The 15,378-nt window shown below is 46.1% G+C and overlaps 1 protein-coding gene across 1 annotated transcript in view; it reads right to left on the reverse strand.

Annotated features, from left to right (window-relative positions):
* Positions 1-9,446: 9,446 nt before the first annotated feature.
* CRACR2B (calcium release activated channel regulator 2B) overlaps positions 9,447-15,378 on the reverse strand; it is a 370,935-nt gene continuing 365,003 nt past the window's right edge. Inside the window, exon 11 of the mRNA XM_086957751.1 lies at positions 9,447-9,883. Coding sequence (XP_086813877.1) covers positions 9,878-9,883 — 6 coding nt within the window. The 3' untranslated portion in view covers positions 9,447-9,877. The remainder of the gene's footprint in view (positions 9,884-15,378) is intronic.

A 15,378-nucleotide genomic window follows, 5' to 3' on the forward strand; every position in this document is an offset into this window, starting at 1 on the left:
TTCCTATAGATACTACTACTGCTCTTCACTTGGACACATATCAATGAATCTTAGGTCTCAGAGGCTGTCGCCGCTTCTATACAGGGAACATCCCTACTTGTGGTGTGAAAGGGGCAATAGTGAGAAGCCGATGTAATAACCTAGTAAGGACATTGAAAGAGAACAGGTTTTAACAAGGCAAAAGCGAACAAAAGCACTTTTATACTTCATTTTCCCACTCCTTTTGCCAAATTTGGACTCCATATAGACCCGCTATTCATACGATTTCCTCTTCATCCATCCATTTTATGTCTGTATCTATTCTTCCCTTCCCTCAATGTTTTCTTTTCTTTTTCCCTCCATGGCTCACTCTTCTGTTCACTGCTTTGCTTTCATTTAAATTTCTTCACAGTCTCTTCTCATCTTCATTTTATTTCACCTTCATTTCTCTTTCCACACTCTTACCTTACCCTCATGTTAGTCACACACTTTGTTCATGCCTGCCTCTCTCTCTTCTCTCCACACAACTTTTTTACCATACTCTTTGTCACACTCTTCTCTCATTATGGTAAGTACTACTTTATAAGCTCACTTTCTTACTTCTCTCATTATCCCCACTCTCTCACCTCCTATGTTGCACCTACTTTCTACAGCTCTCCTGAATCATCCTCCTCTCTCACTTTCATGGTGTGACAGCAAAGCCCTACACTCCCTAGGACTGTTTGTGGTTCACAATCCCTAAGAAAACGTTCTACAAATGGTGGCAAGGCATTGTGTTTTCAGCACAATCGCTCTGTGTACTAGATTTCTGAAGATTATCCAGCTACCACTACCATCTTTTTTTTAAGAACAAATGTTATTGAAATTTTGTGGTACATTACGGCCGAAGCCGATTAAATAAATTAAAAAAGGATATCAGGATGAAATATGTTACAGAATAGTACCAGTATATGAGAGCAACAGCAAAAGCCTGTGAATAAACAGACCAACAAAAGAACCTTGACACAGGCGACACATTTCGCTCCTCCATTGTGAGAAGTGTCCTTTACGTTTGCGTACATTGCCGGGGGCTACCCATCATATGGATATACATAATTCAGTGAATGTAATGCCTGATTATGGAGGGTCTAGGGATGGTGGGGGGGTATGTCTATATCCCTATAAACTGCGCAACAACACCAAATCTTTCTATGTTTTTGCAGACCTCGTGCTTAAAACACAGCTGTTTCTGTCCCCATGCTTCTGTCCATGGCCTGCCTCCACCCACCTATCTATGGCAGAGAGGTTCTTTTCCAGGATTGGGCAATGTCCTGGTTGGCAAGTGTGAGGTCTAGGAATAAGAGATGTTGCTTATAACGGTTTCCCTCAATACCCTCTGTACTGTGTAAGAGAAATAGTATGGGTTCCAGGGCTAAACACCAGGATAAGACCTGTTCCAGACTGGAGGCTTTCTTCTGCCAGAACGGTTGAAGTGCCCAATAGCGCTAAACTGTGTTCAGAAAGGTCCCCTCTGTTTTGCCACATCTAAGACAGGTAGGGGACGGGATAACACCCATACGCCAAAGGCGAGAGTGTGTATAATATGCCTTGTGTAAATCCTTAAATTGAATTAAACAGTATTGTGTGGGTATGGTGGCCTCAGTCCAATCGTCATCTGTGAGGTCTGGGACGTCTGCCTCACATGCTGCTGTGTTTGATGCCGTTTGGTTAAGGGTGATCAATGTTTGGTAGATTTGCCAGATTTTGTGGGTGCTGAAGTCGCCCATCAATAAGCTTCCCTCAAGTGGGTGGAATTCCGGCAATCCTTCCATAGAGCCGATTGATGGAGTTAGAGCGTGCCTAAGCTGTAGGTATCTGTAGAATTGTGTGCGGTGAAGGTGGTATTCTGTTTGCAGCTGCTGGTAGGACTTAAGTGTTGTCCCATGCATTATGTCACCTAGCGTTCAGATCCCGATCAGATCCCAGGCCCGGAAACCTGGGAGTGTGGCGACTGATCGTAGGTTGGTCCCATTCCATAGCGGGGTTGTCTGTGTCAGGCACCCACCCCAGCGCATCTTCCTCACTATGTGTCGCCAAAGCTGTATGACTACTTTACAAGCTGGGGGTACATGTTTGAGATTCGTTTGACTTTAGAGGAGGTCTAGGAGAAGGGTATTGCACATTGCGAGTCTCTCCACTGTGAAAGCCGGGTCCATCTGGGGGCTTTACCACCACTCATTAATGTTTAGTAAATGGGAGGCTGCATAGTAAGAATATTTGTCAACTGCGGCAATCCCTCCACAATATATAGATTGGGTACAGGTTTGCAGCACGACCCGAATAGCTCGACCCCCCACGGAAAATAATTGAAGAGTGTGTTTACTTGTTGAAACCATGCTTGTGGGGTGGTATAGGGAAATTTTGGGGCAGACATAGAATGTATGGCAGAGAGACCATTTTGAAGATTGCTGACAGCCCAAACAGTGACAAAGGTAGGGGTGACCAACCCTTTGTTTCCTCTCGGAGACGAGGTAGTATTGGGTGAATATTATGCAACCAAGATGTCAATGGACATGGCGAGATGTATACACCAAAGTATTGAAAGCCCTCCATGGCATAGGACAGCTGAGATGCCCATGTGCCTCGCCCCTGGTCTCTGCATACTGGGAACAGCACTGACTTTGCCGGGTTAGTTCCAAGACCTGAAGAGTCCCCGAATACACAAAGTATCTGTGATATTCGCTGGCCAGAGAACCCAGGGTCTGTTGTGAAGAACAACCATCATCAGCGTATAACGCAATCCAGTCAGAGGTGTTTGCTGACCAATCATATCCCCACACCAGGGGTCCCGCCTCACTCAAGCCGCCAGTGGTTCTATTGCTAACATAAATAATAATGAGGAAATTGGGCAGCCCTGTCTTGTACCCCGATTGATTGGAAATTGCTCTGACCATCCTCCAGCCACTTGTACGGAGGCAGACAGATCCGTATATAATAGCTGTATATAGTACAGAAAACGCGGTTCAAAGTTGAGGGCTCAGAGGAGCTGGAATAAATAAGTCCAACTCAGGGAGTCAAACGCCATGTCGAAATCGGCCAGCAAAAGGGCCGCAGGGCGGCCAAGTTCTGGAGCCTTCGCAATGGCGTTATGGACTCGCCTGATACTGTGTCAGGTGGATGAGTGTGGCATGAAGCTGGCTTGGTCGGGGTGGACAAGCTCATGGATGTATGTCCAAAGGCGATCAGCGAAACCCTTGCCTAAAAGTTTGGATTCAAAGTTCAGAAGAGAAATTTGGCGGTAGGTTGAGAGTTCTTCAGGAGGGCGTCCCGGTTTGAGGGTCACTACAATTTCAGCACGACGCCGGTCAGGAGAAAGAATGCTTTGTGGAGTGCATCCAGAAGGTGCGGGCCTACCTGGGACTTATGTGATTGTAAGACTTCACTTGGAAATCCATTGGACCCAGTGCACGGCCAGGGCGTATGCCCGACAAGGCCACACCAAGCTATTCCACTGCGATGGGTGTGTCTAGTTGATCTCGGATATGATCAGGTAACACTTTAGGTGGTATATCTTTTAGGAATTCTCCTATTTGATCAGACAATATAATTTTCTTTTAAGCATAGAGAGATGAATAATAGGATGCAAACACTTGGGTGACCCTGTCAGGGGTGGTGCATAGAATTCCTTCTGCATTTCACAGCACAGGCACCGGGGTGGGTGACTGTGCAGCTTGACAAAGGCGATGAAGCATCTTACTTGACTTATCACCCCATTGGTAAATTCTAGATTGGGTCGATTGCCACGCCTCTTGGGCTTTGTTCGTGAGGTGTAGGTGTTGCTGCTGTTGTGCCAGGAGGAGGCAGTGCTTCTCTGCGGGGCCTTTGACCTCCCTCACCTCAGCTTCCAGAGCCCGCTGGCAATTTTCCAGGTCCACCACCTGTGCCAGGCAGCGATGTTATCGCCTGCATGATAACTCATGTCTATACCTCGGATCGTGGGCGTAAGGGCTTCCCACAGTTTAAATGCCTGAAGGGGTGGTCTCTGCATTAGATACCAGATAGTCTGTGATCACCTGCTGGAGGATGGTTGGATAGGTTGGATCATGTAGGTGCAGTGTTACATTCACCATCTGAAGGGGGGTTTGTGTGGCCCGATACTCAACTTTAGGGTGACGTGGGAATGATCAGAGAGACCCCTAGGGAGAATGGAAACAGATAAGGCCCAGTGAATGTAGGTGAGTGGGAGAAAAAGGTAGTCTAACCTGGATAGAGATTCATGTACTGCTGAGAGGAAGGTGAAGCCTGATTCTGCCATGCATCCGACCACCCCAGGGTAGAGGCCAAATGCTGCAGCTTGGATTCTCCCGTTTGGGGGCTGTGGACTGTCCTGCGCCATCGGCTATGGACCGAATAGTGTTGTTCCAATCACCACAATCACTGATAGACCATCTGGGATATCCCCCCATAGCTGTGTGACTCTGTCTATGAAGGTGTGTCCCAGGTAGGGAGGAGCGTAGAAGTTACCCAGTAACAATTATTCCCCATATAGTGTGCCTGTCACTGTGGTGTAGTGACCACAGGGATCAGAACAGGTTTTGGACGGGCTGCATGGGACCCTTCAGTGTATAAGGATGGAAGTACAGCGTGACCCATGAGCAAACCCTGAATGGTAAACCTTAACATAGCCGAAGCGGGCAAGGCATGTGGCTTTGTTACCCATCATCTGTGTTTCCTGTAAAAGGAGAATGTCAGCCTCTAATCGTTTGGCTTGCCTGAGGACGGCACCCTGTAGATTCTGTCCAGTACCCCACGAACAAAAATATTTAGCCCTCCAGGCAAGGAATCTGTAGTGTTCACAGCCATCTATCTCTCAGGGGGTACGAGATGGAGAACATGCAGAGAAGTGGCTGAGTCGCTGTGCCTGTGCCTAAACTGGATAAACGTTTGTGAAACAGAACATGAAGCCCTGTCCCCCCACCCCAATACTTCCACCAACAGGGAGTATCTGTCACGGCCGGAGTGCACCCAAAGCCACAACAGTGGACCCTGGGAAGCTGCCACCAATGGTCCCTCAACTTCCCATTGTCTTTAACCATGATTCTTCAGGGCATCCAAAAAGCACTGGTCAAAGACCCCCAAGCCTGGTATTGTTCAACAGACCAACCATATACATTGGGCCAGTGAGTGCTTGTATTAGGAGCCTGTTTAGGGGTTTCAGAAGTCAGATTCTAGTGGTGGCGGGGTATGTGGTTTCAGGTGAACCGCCTCCTCCGTCCATGCAATAATTATCTCTGGGGTGTCGAAGAAGAGGGACTTGGATTTGTAAATGACTCTCATTCATGCTGGGTACAGTAGCATATATTGAATATTTAATTCTCTGAGCTGGCGCCTAGCTGCGGTGAATGATTGTCGTTGTTGTTGAACAAGTCAGGTGTAATCTGGAAAAATCATGATGGCGTGTGAATTGTTTAACAATATATCTTTGTGACTTCTAGCAAATTGAAGGATAGTGTCCCGATCCATATAGTTCAACTATTTGGTTATGACTGGCCGGCGGCGTTCTCCCGGAGGGGGCTTCCTTGTCAGAGATCGGTGGGCTCTTGCCACAACAAAGCAGGAGCACAGGGAATCCTCTGGTAGGAGGGATTTCAACCATTGTGCGAGCAAGCGTTCCATAAAGGTACCTTCGCAAACCAAATAAAGTGCAGGTTACTATGCCTGGAGCGAACTTCCACATATTCCACCGGAGAAGCCAGCTCTTGCGTTACGACAGTGAGTTTGTTTACTTTTTGCTGTAGTATTTCGACCGTGTCTTCAACAGACGACACCTGAGCTTCTGCCTCCGTAATGTGGTCAACAGCCTTTCTGAGGTCTTGCCTTAAGAAGGAGACCCCTGATACCACTGCGCTTATCTTTGCGTCCAGTGTGTTGCGGGACTGGGTTATCGTGGCGAGCAAGGCAGCATTATCAGGAACAGGGCCCCCACTGTCAACATTACTTGCCCTACTGCGGCCAGTGGTGAATTGGTCTAATGTACTCTACTTCGAGGAGGGACCCAACAATATGTCCTTTGTCACGGTGGCCGGAAGAGGGTCCTAGAGGCAACGTGCAGATTTTTTCTCCGCCCCTGACAGGAGCAGCCTCCCCGTGGATCTCCCCGCTGGGCACTTGCCACCTCAGGTGCTCCTCGATGTGTGCGGCTGGATGAGCCACTGCGGGTTGGGCCTCACAGAAACGACCGCCCCAGGCCGCAAGCCACACCGGCCGCCTCTGCAACCTTGGGACTGACCGCCAAGTAGTCCCCCTAAAGGGACCAGACTCACCAGACCCCCAGCACCCACCTGTGCGATCACTGTCTGGCGCTGGCACCAAGACTACTAGCCTTTCCAGGATATGGTTAAGGGAAGGAGTCCAGGCCTACGGGTCTCACATGACTACGTCGTGGATCTGATGTCCCCGCAACAGGAAACCGATACAGGGCCCAGCTCCAGGTGCCCACAGCACTTTGGTGTGAGGGGGGCCCATCCGCACTCTCTGCATCCCTGAGGAGGGTCCCGCACTGCGGGCCTACCTTACTTTCGCTGGTGATGCTGACAGAATATGCAAGGCCCCACCAGGGGCCCCAGAGGGACAATGGCCTGCACTGTTTATGTGCCGGGCAGGGTGTCACATGTGGATGCCGCTGCTGATGAGGCAACCGCCTTCACCACAGAGGTCTCCAAGGGCTGCTGCTGGGCTGACTTTAATGGGGAAGTCCTTCCCGTGCAGGCCTCCACAATCAGATCCGCATCTCTGCCTCTCCTCACTGCCTCTCCAGGCGTCCTAGGCTCTCCACAGGGTCTTGAGGCAAACGGCGGCAATCCTTGCCTCTGCCGGTGCCTAACTTGCAGGCCGCACCACCGACACTCATTTTCTTTGCCTGCCAAGCTCCTCGGGGCAGTGCAGGCCTCAACTGCAAGGTCGCGTTGCCTCCCCTGCAGAAACGGGACCCCTATTCCCAGAGCGCACCACGACCCTGGGACCAGACTTTCTGGATCCCACGGGCTACTCCAGGACAGGGCTCACTGGAGCTCGTCGGGCCGAACCTCCGGCTCCGGATTTCCACGTCCGCTGGGCTCTCATGGGGTGCCGCAGGCCTCGATCGCAAAGCCACAGCTCCTCCCCTGCAGAGATGGATCATCTCGTCCGACAATTCGCTGCCACTCCGAGACCAGAACATCAATCGGGAACTCCACTGTAAGGGGTACTGTTTCCAGGTCTGTTGAGTGGGATTTTACGTCGGATTTCGTCGGATCATGGGCTTGAATGGTCGGAGCTCAACTAAGTTGCATCCGCCATGATGGCTGTCCAAGCAATGCCCCCGCCACTACCATCTTTGATCATGACTTACCTTGTATTGCTGCAAATATGGTCAAATGTGTACTTCTCTGTGTTATTAAGTAGATGTTGGTAAGTTAAGAGACTAAAAGGGGGAGCTGAGGCAGAGCTGAGCCAATACTCTGGCTTGGCTCCAAGAGCCGGTGCATAGCCATGAAACTATTTGGCGTGTAAACTGTGCAAGAAACTGCAAATAAAAATGTGATAAAGTCTCTTCAAAGTTCAAGCAAGTGTATTTCTTTAACAAAGGAAAGGGTTTCACCACAGTATTTTAGATTGCATCATTACATTAAGAGGCATTTATTAGAAGTGATAGTTTTAAAAGATATATTCATTCCCCTTCCTCCTCATCAAGGGCGGTGCCAGTAGTGAACCAAGAGGCGCCAGTTGTCATGTGCAGCCTAAATGTGACGTAAATTATTATTATACATGGAGGAACATTGTGTAATGAAGACAGGTTTTTGTACAGCACACATCCTGAACGCGAGTATTTGACGATACTCTCATATTTGACAATGAAGAAAAAGGAGACATGGCAACATAGAATAATTGCCTGAGATCACCCAGTTTGGTCAAGCAAGGAAGCCAGGTTTGAGAACAATGGGGCATATTACCAACAACTAGCTATAATTATCGCTATGTTGGTTTAGCGGCGATATTTTTATCGCCGAGCTGCGGTGATTTTTATCGCTTAGGAACCTTGCTATTATCAAGGTTTATCTCCTAAGCGATAAAAATCGGCCGAAATGCATGAATATCGCTGAAAAGTCAGCGATATTCATGCATTACCGAGCTAATGCTCTTAGCCATGTTATCCACCTACCATTGGATAACATGGCTAAGAACTGCTCAGGGGCAGGTGTTAGGTTTCGGAGATATTCGCGCTTCGCGCGAATATCTCCAAAAGTTGGTAATAGGAGACACCGATGTTAGCGACTGTTTCCAGTCGCTAACTTCTTGGCACGCCCACTTTGCATGTCATTAGTGATAAATATCACTGACATGCAAAGCGGGGCCCAAGATGGTCGCTATCTCCTACTAGCTGTCGCTAACTGGTGTTAGCGACAGCTAGGTAATAGGGAGATAATTTTATCTCCGCTTTCTTGGCTTTTAAAGCCAAAAAAGCGGAGATAAAACCCCTTGATAATATGCCCCAATGTTTCAGGTTATGCCCATTTACGGTGGTTTCTGTATATTTCTTTGGATCGTATCTTCTCTGCTTCTAGGTGATCTAATCGACTCATTCACTCCTCTGTATGGATTTCATTGGGCTGTAATGTCACAACAAGTGGGTGAACCCCATTGGCCCATTCATTCCAGTGTCTGTGCATTTCCTTGGGTTGTCCCTTCTCCAATTCCATGTGGACCCTATAGGCCCATATATGGTAGTGTCTGTGGATTTCAGCAGACCACTAGACCCATTTACTATAGTGTTTCTTTAGTCAAGTGGCACAACTGCTGCTTCTGTTTGGACCCCGTTCTGTGGACCTCAGACACCCCTATGACCTGGCCTTTGGGTACTTCTTCAGGTCGCACCACCATTGCTAAAGATGAATGTTTGGGATCCCCATGCAATAAAATGAATACCACATGACACGAGGCGCACTGCATTCCTCTCACATACATCTATGAACCTTTGCACACATGCACACACTCAGGTCCGCGCGTAAACCATCCAGCGCACGTGCACTTTATAAATGCTAGACAAGGTAACCTGGGCAAAAGCGGAATCACTCCTTTCGCTTTTTAAGACGAAAGTCACAGGCCAAAGTCGCCGTCTCATCAAGCTGCTCTCGATTGGTGGATGCCTTATATGTCTGCGGGCCGAAGATTGCCATCTCGGTTCGTGACATTGCTGGCAGTGGTCCCTTTCGCTCGCGCCCTTCCCATTAAACGCCTCTCCCTGCTGGCTTCAAATATTGACCTGTGCGTGCGTTTCATACTGCCCAGTGTTTGCGCTCTGCAGGGGCCTCCCCCGGGGCGCGTTGACCGAGGTGCCCACACCCAGGCCCGGCGCCCATCGATTACCTGCTGCGCAAACAGTGATGTCATGTGCCGATCACAGAGTAAATATTCATTCCACATTCAAAGAAAAGACGAACAAACGCGTGTTTTTCCTTCTCTCACCTAGCTTGTGCTTTTATTACATTTTTTTTATTGTCTTAGCTTTGTAACTTTGGTTTTTCACATTCAAAAGATAACAAAAAGAAAATACACTTTACTGAAAATATGCACAAAAGAAATTGGAAGACTTTGACCCAAAAAAAGGAATACGCAGTACAAAGGACATGCATGAATAAAAATCGAAAATGAATGTTTGCTTCAATGATTTAGCAAGTGAAAGGGGGGCAGTAAAGCCCCTCTCTTGTTTGGCTTTTCCTTGCCTTGACCAACGCGCCATTTCTCTTGGAGGCCTAAAATAGGCTGGTACGTGGTTGATGGTAGGTGAGTGTTTTGAGAACAGGGAGCAGTGGGGTGGTACTTGTGGGCACGACAACATCCCACACATTGCAGCCTTCCTCCGTTCCTCCATGGCGCAGGCTCATTCCTCGAGAAACAACAAATTCATTATCGAGTTAGCCTAACCCTGCGGTTCCACTGCACGTCTCATAGTTTTGTACCATGCATTTAGTAAAGTGAACCCTTCAGTTTATTTTGAACATCTGTATTTCATTACTCCCCCCCCCAAATATTTTCAATGAAGCAATGGTGAATGACGAGACACACACTTCAGTCCACCAACCAGGGCCGGCTTTAGCACTGGTAGCGCCCGCGCTTAAGTCAGCCCTGGTTGGTAGACTGCAGTGGTGGACAATGTTTGCTGGCGCCCCCCTCAATGACCACCTCTGCCACGGATTCCCTCACTACCACCATTTAACAGTGCCCCTCAAGTCTCCATAACCACTTTCTAGCAGATGCATTTAATAAGTTTTATAGCGCCACTCATACCTGTGTAGGGTGTCAGAGCACTTAACATCACACACATATTACACAGAGATAATCAATCATACGTGTGTAAATCGGTGTAAAGGAAATGTTACATAAGACAGAGGACAACAAAGTTAAAGAGTCACATGCAATCCATACTGGTAGGCAGAATAGTTATAGAGTGCCTGGTGGTGCCGCGGCTTTCCCACACTGGGACGTGTGGAGGGTGATTTTTTCGGCTGGATTTGGGGTTTGCAAGGGATTCGGGGTAAGAAAACGGGGATTGCTTAGACTAGGGTTGAGACTACTGGTAGGTCTAGGGCCTCTATTGGACGCAGAGATCAGGAGTTTGAAACTGATTGGGTGCTTGGACTAGGGCGAAGATTGGCTGTAAGGTCCTTGTCTCGTATTGGTTCTAGATTTTAGGACCAGTGATGTGATTGGATAGTGTTCCCATTAACTGAAGGGGTCGCCTGACTACTAGGGCTATAAACGGTCAAGGCTTAGGGCTTCTCAGCCTGGGCGTGGAAGCTAAGGGTGGAGAGAACAAGGGTAAGTGCCTGTTTGAGCCTGTTAAGGGTGGAGAGGACAAGGGTGAGTGCATGTTTGAGCCTGTTCAAGACTAGTCGGAACCAGGGCTAGGAATGCTGCCCATTTTCCCATTCATTAATATCCACCCTATTTATTTGTCCCTCTGTATATACGCATTTATTTTCACAATAGATATGTGCTTATCTTTGTGTATTGCTTTGTATAAACATGTACAATAATTATGTTGTTATAAAAAATAAAAATAAATCTTTGGTCTGCATGTACTTGCTTCCATTGTGCATCTATGTACCTCCATGTACTTGGACCTGTGTGTTTGTTACTTTTCTCCTGAACAAGCATATCCAATGCACTACCCTATTTCTCAACCGCTACCTCTATCAATATCTTTAATCTGCATACAATTACCTCCTTTATGCATCTCTATACTTTCAATGGATCTAGGTATTTATCACTTTCTTCTACTTTAGCATTTCCAATGCACTACCCTATTTCTCAGCCTATATTTCTCTCAATGTATCTTCTAGCCCAACTTTCTGACTCATCTCAAACTTCTTTCTTTAACTCTTTCCAATTCACTACCCTATCTCTCACCCTATAAATCTATCATTATATCCTCTACACCCACACTCTCATTTATCCCAAACCCCATACCACTACTGTTCCCCAAAATAACCCTTTTTTGACTCTCTCCTACTCTACTCCTCCTTGCATTATCTGACACCTCTAAACTCTTCCCTCTGACGCTTCCCCTCCAAAATCCCTTTTTACTCACCCAAAAGCCTCCTCCTACTGCTATGACCTAAAAAAATAAATCCGTCACTCTTCTATACCTCCACTATCATTTTCAATCAAAATAAAAGACTAGCATGTTCTCTTCTCTAATTCCATATTCTACTATACTAATTCACCTCTAATCTTTTATGGGTTCCAGGGTAGCGTGCTACTCGCCAACAAAGCGTTTCGACACCTCATCAGGGTTACAAGTACTATACAAATGCAAACCTTTTTTACCCCTCCCAACCCTTCTCAATCCAAATACCTAACTAACATATCCACCACTCAAATTACTTCATATTTCACTATACTAATCTTCAACACTAATCCTGTATGGGTTCCGGAGTAGCCGGCTACCTGCCAGAAAAGCACTTCAACACCCCATCAGGGGGTAACAGGCGCTATATGAATGCAAACCTTTCTTTCCCTTCTACCCCTCCGCTATCCTTCTCACTCCAAATAACTGACTAATATCCACCACTCAAATTACTTTTATATTTCACCATACTAATTCACCACTCATCCTTTATGGGTTTCCGGAGTATTGTGCTACTTGCCAAAAAAAGCGCTTCAACACCCCATCAGGGGTTAGAAGCGTGGTATAAATACAAACCACCTTTCCTCTTCTATCCTTCTGCTATCCTTCCGAATCCAAATAACTGACTAACATATCCATCACTTAAAATTTACTTGCATGTTTCACTATACTAATTCAACACTAATCCTCTGTGGGTCCCGGAGTAGCGTGCTACTCGACGAAAAAGCGCTACAACGCCTTGTCAGGGGTAGTAAGCGCTATACAAATGCAATTACAATACAATACCTAGCAGTGTGCATGAAGCTCTTTGAGGTCAGTTAATAGCTCACTGTTCAATATTATAACTATGGCTATTTTCACAGAGGGCTTTTGGGGTCACAGAAGGCCAGCTGGAACCTAACATTCAAACCGGGACTTTCTCTTGAAGGCTTATCGGCATAAAGGAAAGCTGTATGCCAAGGTGATGAAACAAGCCGACTAGATGGGTCTTCCTGCCTGCCCATGCTCTTGTGAAAACCACGAAGCCGCCCACCCTTCCTGTGCACCCCCTAAAAGGGTCAAGAGAAGCACATTGTAAGAGATGTAAATTGTTTCTCCTCTCCATTTTGCAAAACCCGTTCTTGGACATGCCACTCCACCTACTTCCTGTCTGGCTCCTCTGGGTCTGATTCTATTCCGCACCGGGAAGAGGCAAGGGAGGTTCTGTCGGTGATACTAGTTTACAGAAGTAATCGCACTATTTTAGTATCTTAGGCCCACATGCATCAAGCATTTTTAGAGTCGCAAACGGTGCGATTCCTTAAAATCGGCCGTTTGCGATTCCAAAAATGCTTTTTTGGATGCGTCAAGCAATTTTAGAAATCGCAACATTTTTGCGATTTCTAAAATTGCGATTGCTTTTAAGAAATCGCAAAATTGCGATTTCTTAAAAGCAATGCATGAATACTTTTGAAATTGCGAATTCGCAATTAGAGGGATACATTTACCGAGTAGTTGAACTACTCGGTAAATTTGCAAAAAGTGAAAATAACGCTGAAAATGCATTTTTTAAACATTCATGTTACGGACACACATGTCCTTAGGACATGTGTGTGTGCAACATGATGCGAAAACAACGTTTCATGGGTGCAGGGGTGGTTCATTTGAACCCCCGTCACCACCCTTGAAATGCAATCAGGATTTGCGATTTTCAAATTGCGAATTCGCAATTCCCATTCATTCCTATGAGCCTTTTGGCCCATAGGAATGAATGGGAATTGCGAATTCGCAATTTGAATATCACATTTTTTATGCAATTCGGTAAAAATAGCGATTTCTACAGAATTGCATAAAAATGAAAAAAAGAATCATGCATAGGCTTTTGCGATTTCTAAATTGCGAATCGCAATTTATCGCATTTTAGAAATCGCAAAAGCCGATATTGATGCATGTGGGCCATAGTGCCTGCTTCATCATTGCAGCAGGCTCCACACTGACCCAAATGTTACAATAAGAGAGACAGAATAATAATACAAATCTGGAGAGAAAGAAAAGAGAGGCGGTAAGGTGAGTGACACGGAAACTGAAGTTGAAGGAAAGTGAAAACAAGCATTGGCATAGCTGACAGGCCTAGGCTTAATCTGCCTATGCATTCAATTTAAGTATATTTAAACCAGAAAAGAATCGAAAGGAGGACTGTACCGAAAGCTCCCTTGCCCTTGATACAGCCTTGCTTCTGTATCTATTTTAAAATAATGTTGGCTGCCAAGGGAACCTTCGTGATAGCCCTCCTTTTTTCTATTTTAGAAAGAAAGGCCTCTGACAATGCTGCCTTGCCAAACCAGTTTTTTATATAGAAACAAAAAAGGAGTTATTGAAGGCGAGGCATCCTTCTGACCAACCCGCCTTTAGTTTATAAGAAACAAAAAATATCAATAAAAACATTAGGTCCTAGCAACACTAACGAGAAAATGGGTGGGGGGTGGTGCTGGTGGGAAATAGGAAGGAACCCATAGGGAAAAGAGGGAGGAGCTATTAGAGAGTGGCAGTCTGGAGGATTAAGGCACACACAGAGGAAAGGCAGATGGACAGCAGGGAACAGAGAGGTGACTCAGAATAGGGACAGTCATAAACAGCAAAACAGAAAACATAAATGTAGACAGGATGACAAAAGAAAGCACACATATCAAACCACTCCCCGCTCCCAACGCGAGTCAAAGGACAATACAGTCAAGTTATAAAGACTAAAGCACCTATAAATTATCTGCTTGAGTTAAAAAATTTAACCAAAAATATCTTCCCCTAATGCAATGCTTGTAATACAAGAGTTAAAGAACAAGCGTGATATCATGGTGGCACTCAATCATATAGGCCCATTTTCAGCTTTTGAGATTTATAACTTTCCATAAGGCACTTTAACCTACCTTACATGGCAATATGGTTATAGCTATACACAAATAAATATACAATAAACACATATACACTTATGTATATACCAAACGATACATATATGCTACAGAGGCTTATACTAGAGTGTCATATATTACAATTTCGCTGCTCAAGGGTTGCTTCAAAACCCTTTCGTTTAAACATTGAGAAAGGTGGCTGAAATGAAAGCCTGGTGCAGGCTAATAGAAAGCAACTATACAATGGGTGCGCGTACAGAACCCTATGGAATTCCAGAAGTGATTCAAAGTCCACCACAGTTGTTCCGGAACAGAGAGTCCTTGACTGTCAAGTCATGCACCACACTAATTTGTGAGCCACTCCATTATTTGATGTGACAGGCTGGCCCTGACAAGTGCAATGAGTCTCCATGGGTGCCATTGGGCTCACGCCACTTGGAAGAGTTAAGAGCCGGCCAATAAGCAATCTGGTAACAAGAATGAATCCAATGGCCCTGACATGGAATGATGTCTAGGACAGAATATTACGACTAGGTCACTGCCCTGTTTGAGAAGAGCAGCGATCTATGAATTTCATATTGTGGGAGTTGAACCTCTGGAGAACAAGGGCGGTACTTAGTGAATAATGGTATGAGGGGGCTGGCAAGAGGAAGGCTGTGATGTGGCCATTGATGATTTGACTTTGGTAAATATTTGAGCACTGAAAATAGCAAATGATGAAGTAAAGCTGTTCAAAGTGAAACCTTGCCTGTGGTGAAGACCCTTCTGGGAATGTCTCAATCTTTGCTGTGTGTTAGAGAGAAAATACGTTTGTGTTTGTTTCTGTGTCTGGGTATGTGTAAGTGTATACTCGAGCATACAAAAATA

The sequence above is a fragment of the Lissotriton vulgaris genome, chromosome 2_1, assembly GCF_964263255.1.
Source record: "Lissotriton vulgaris chromosome 2_1, aLisVul1.2, whole genome shotgun sequence".
In the NCBI taxonomy this organism is placed as follows: Eukaryota; Metazoa; Chordata; class Amphibia; order Caudata; family Salamandridae; genus Lissotriton; species Lissotriton vulgaris.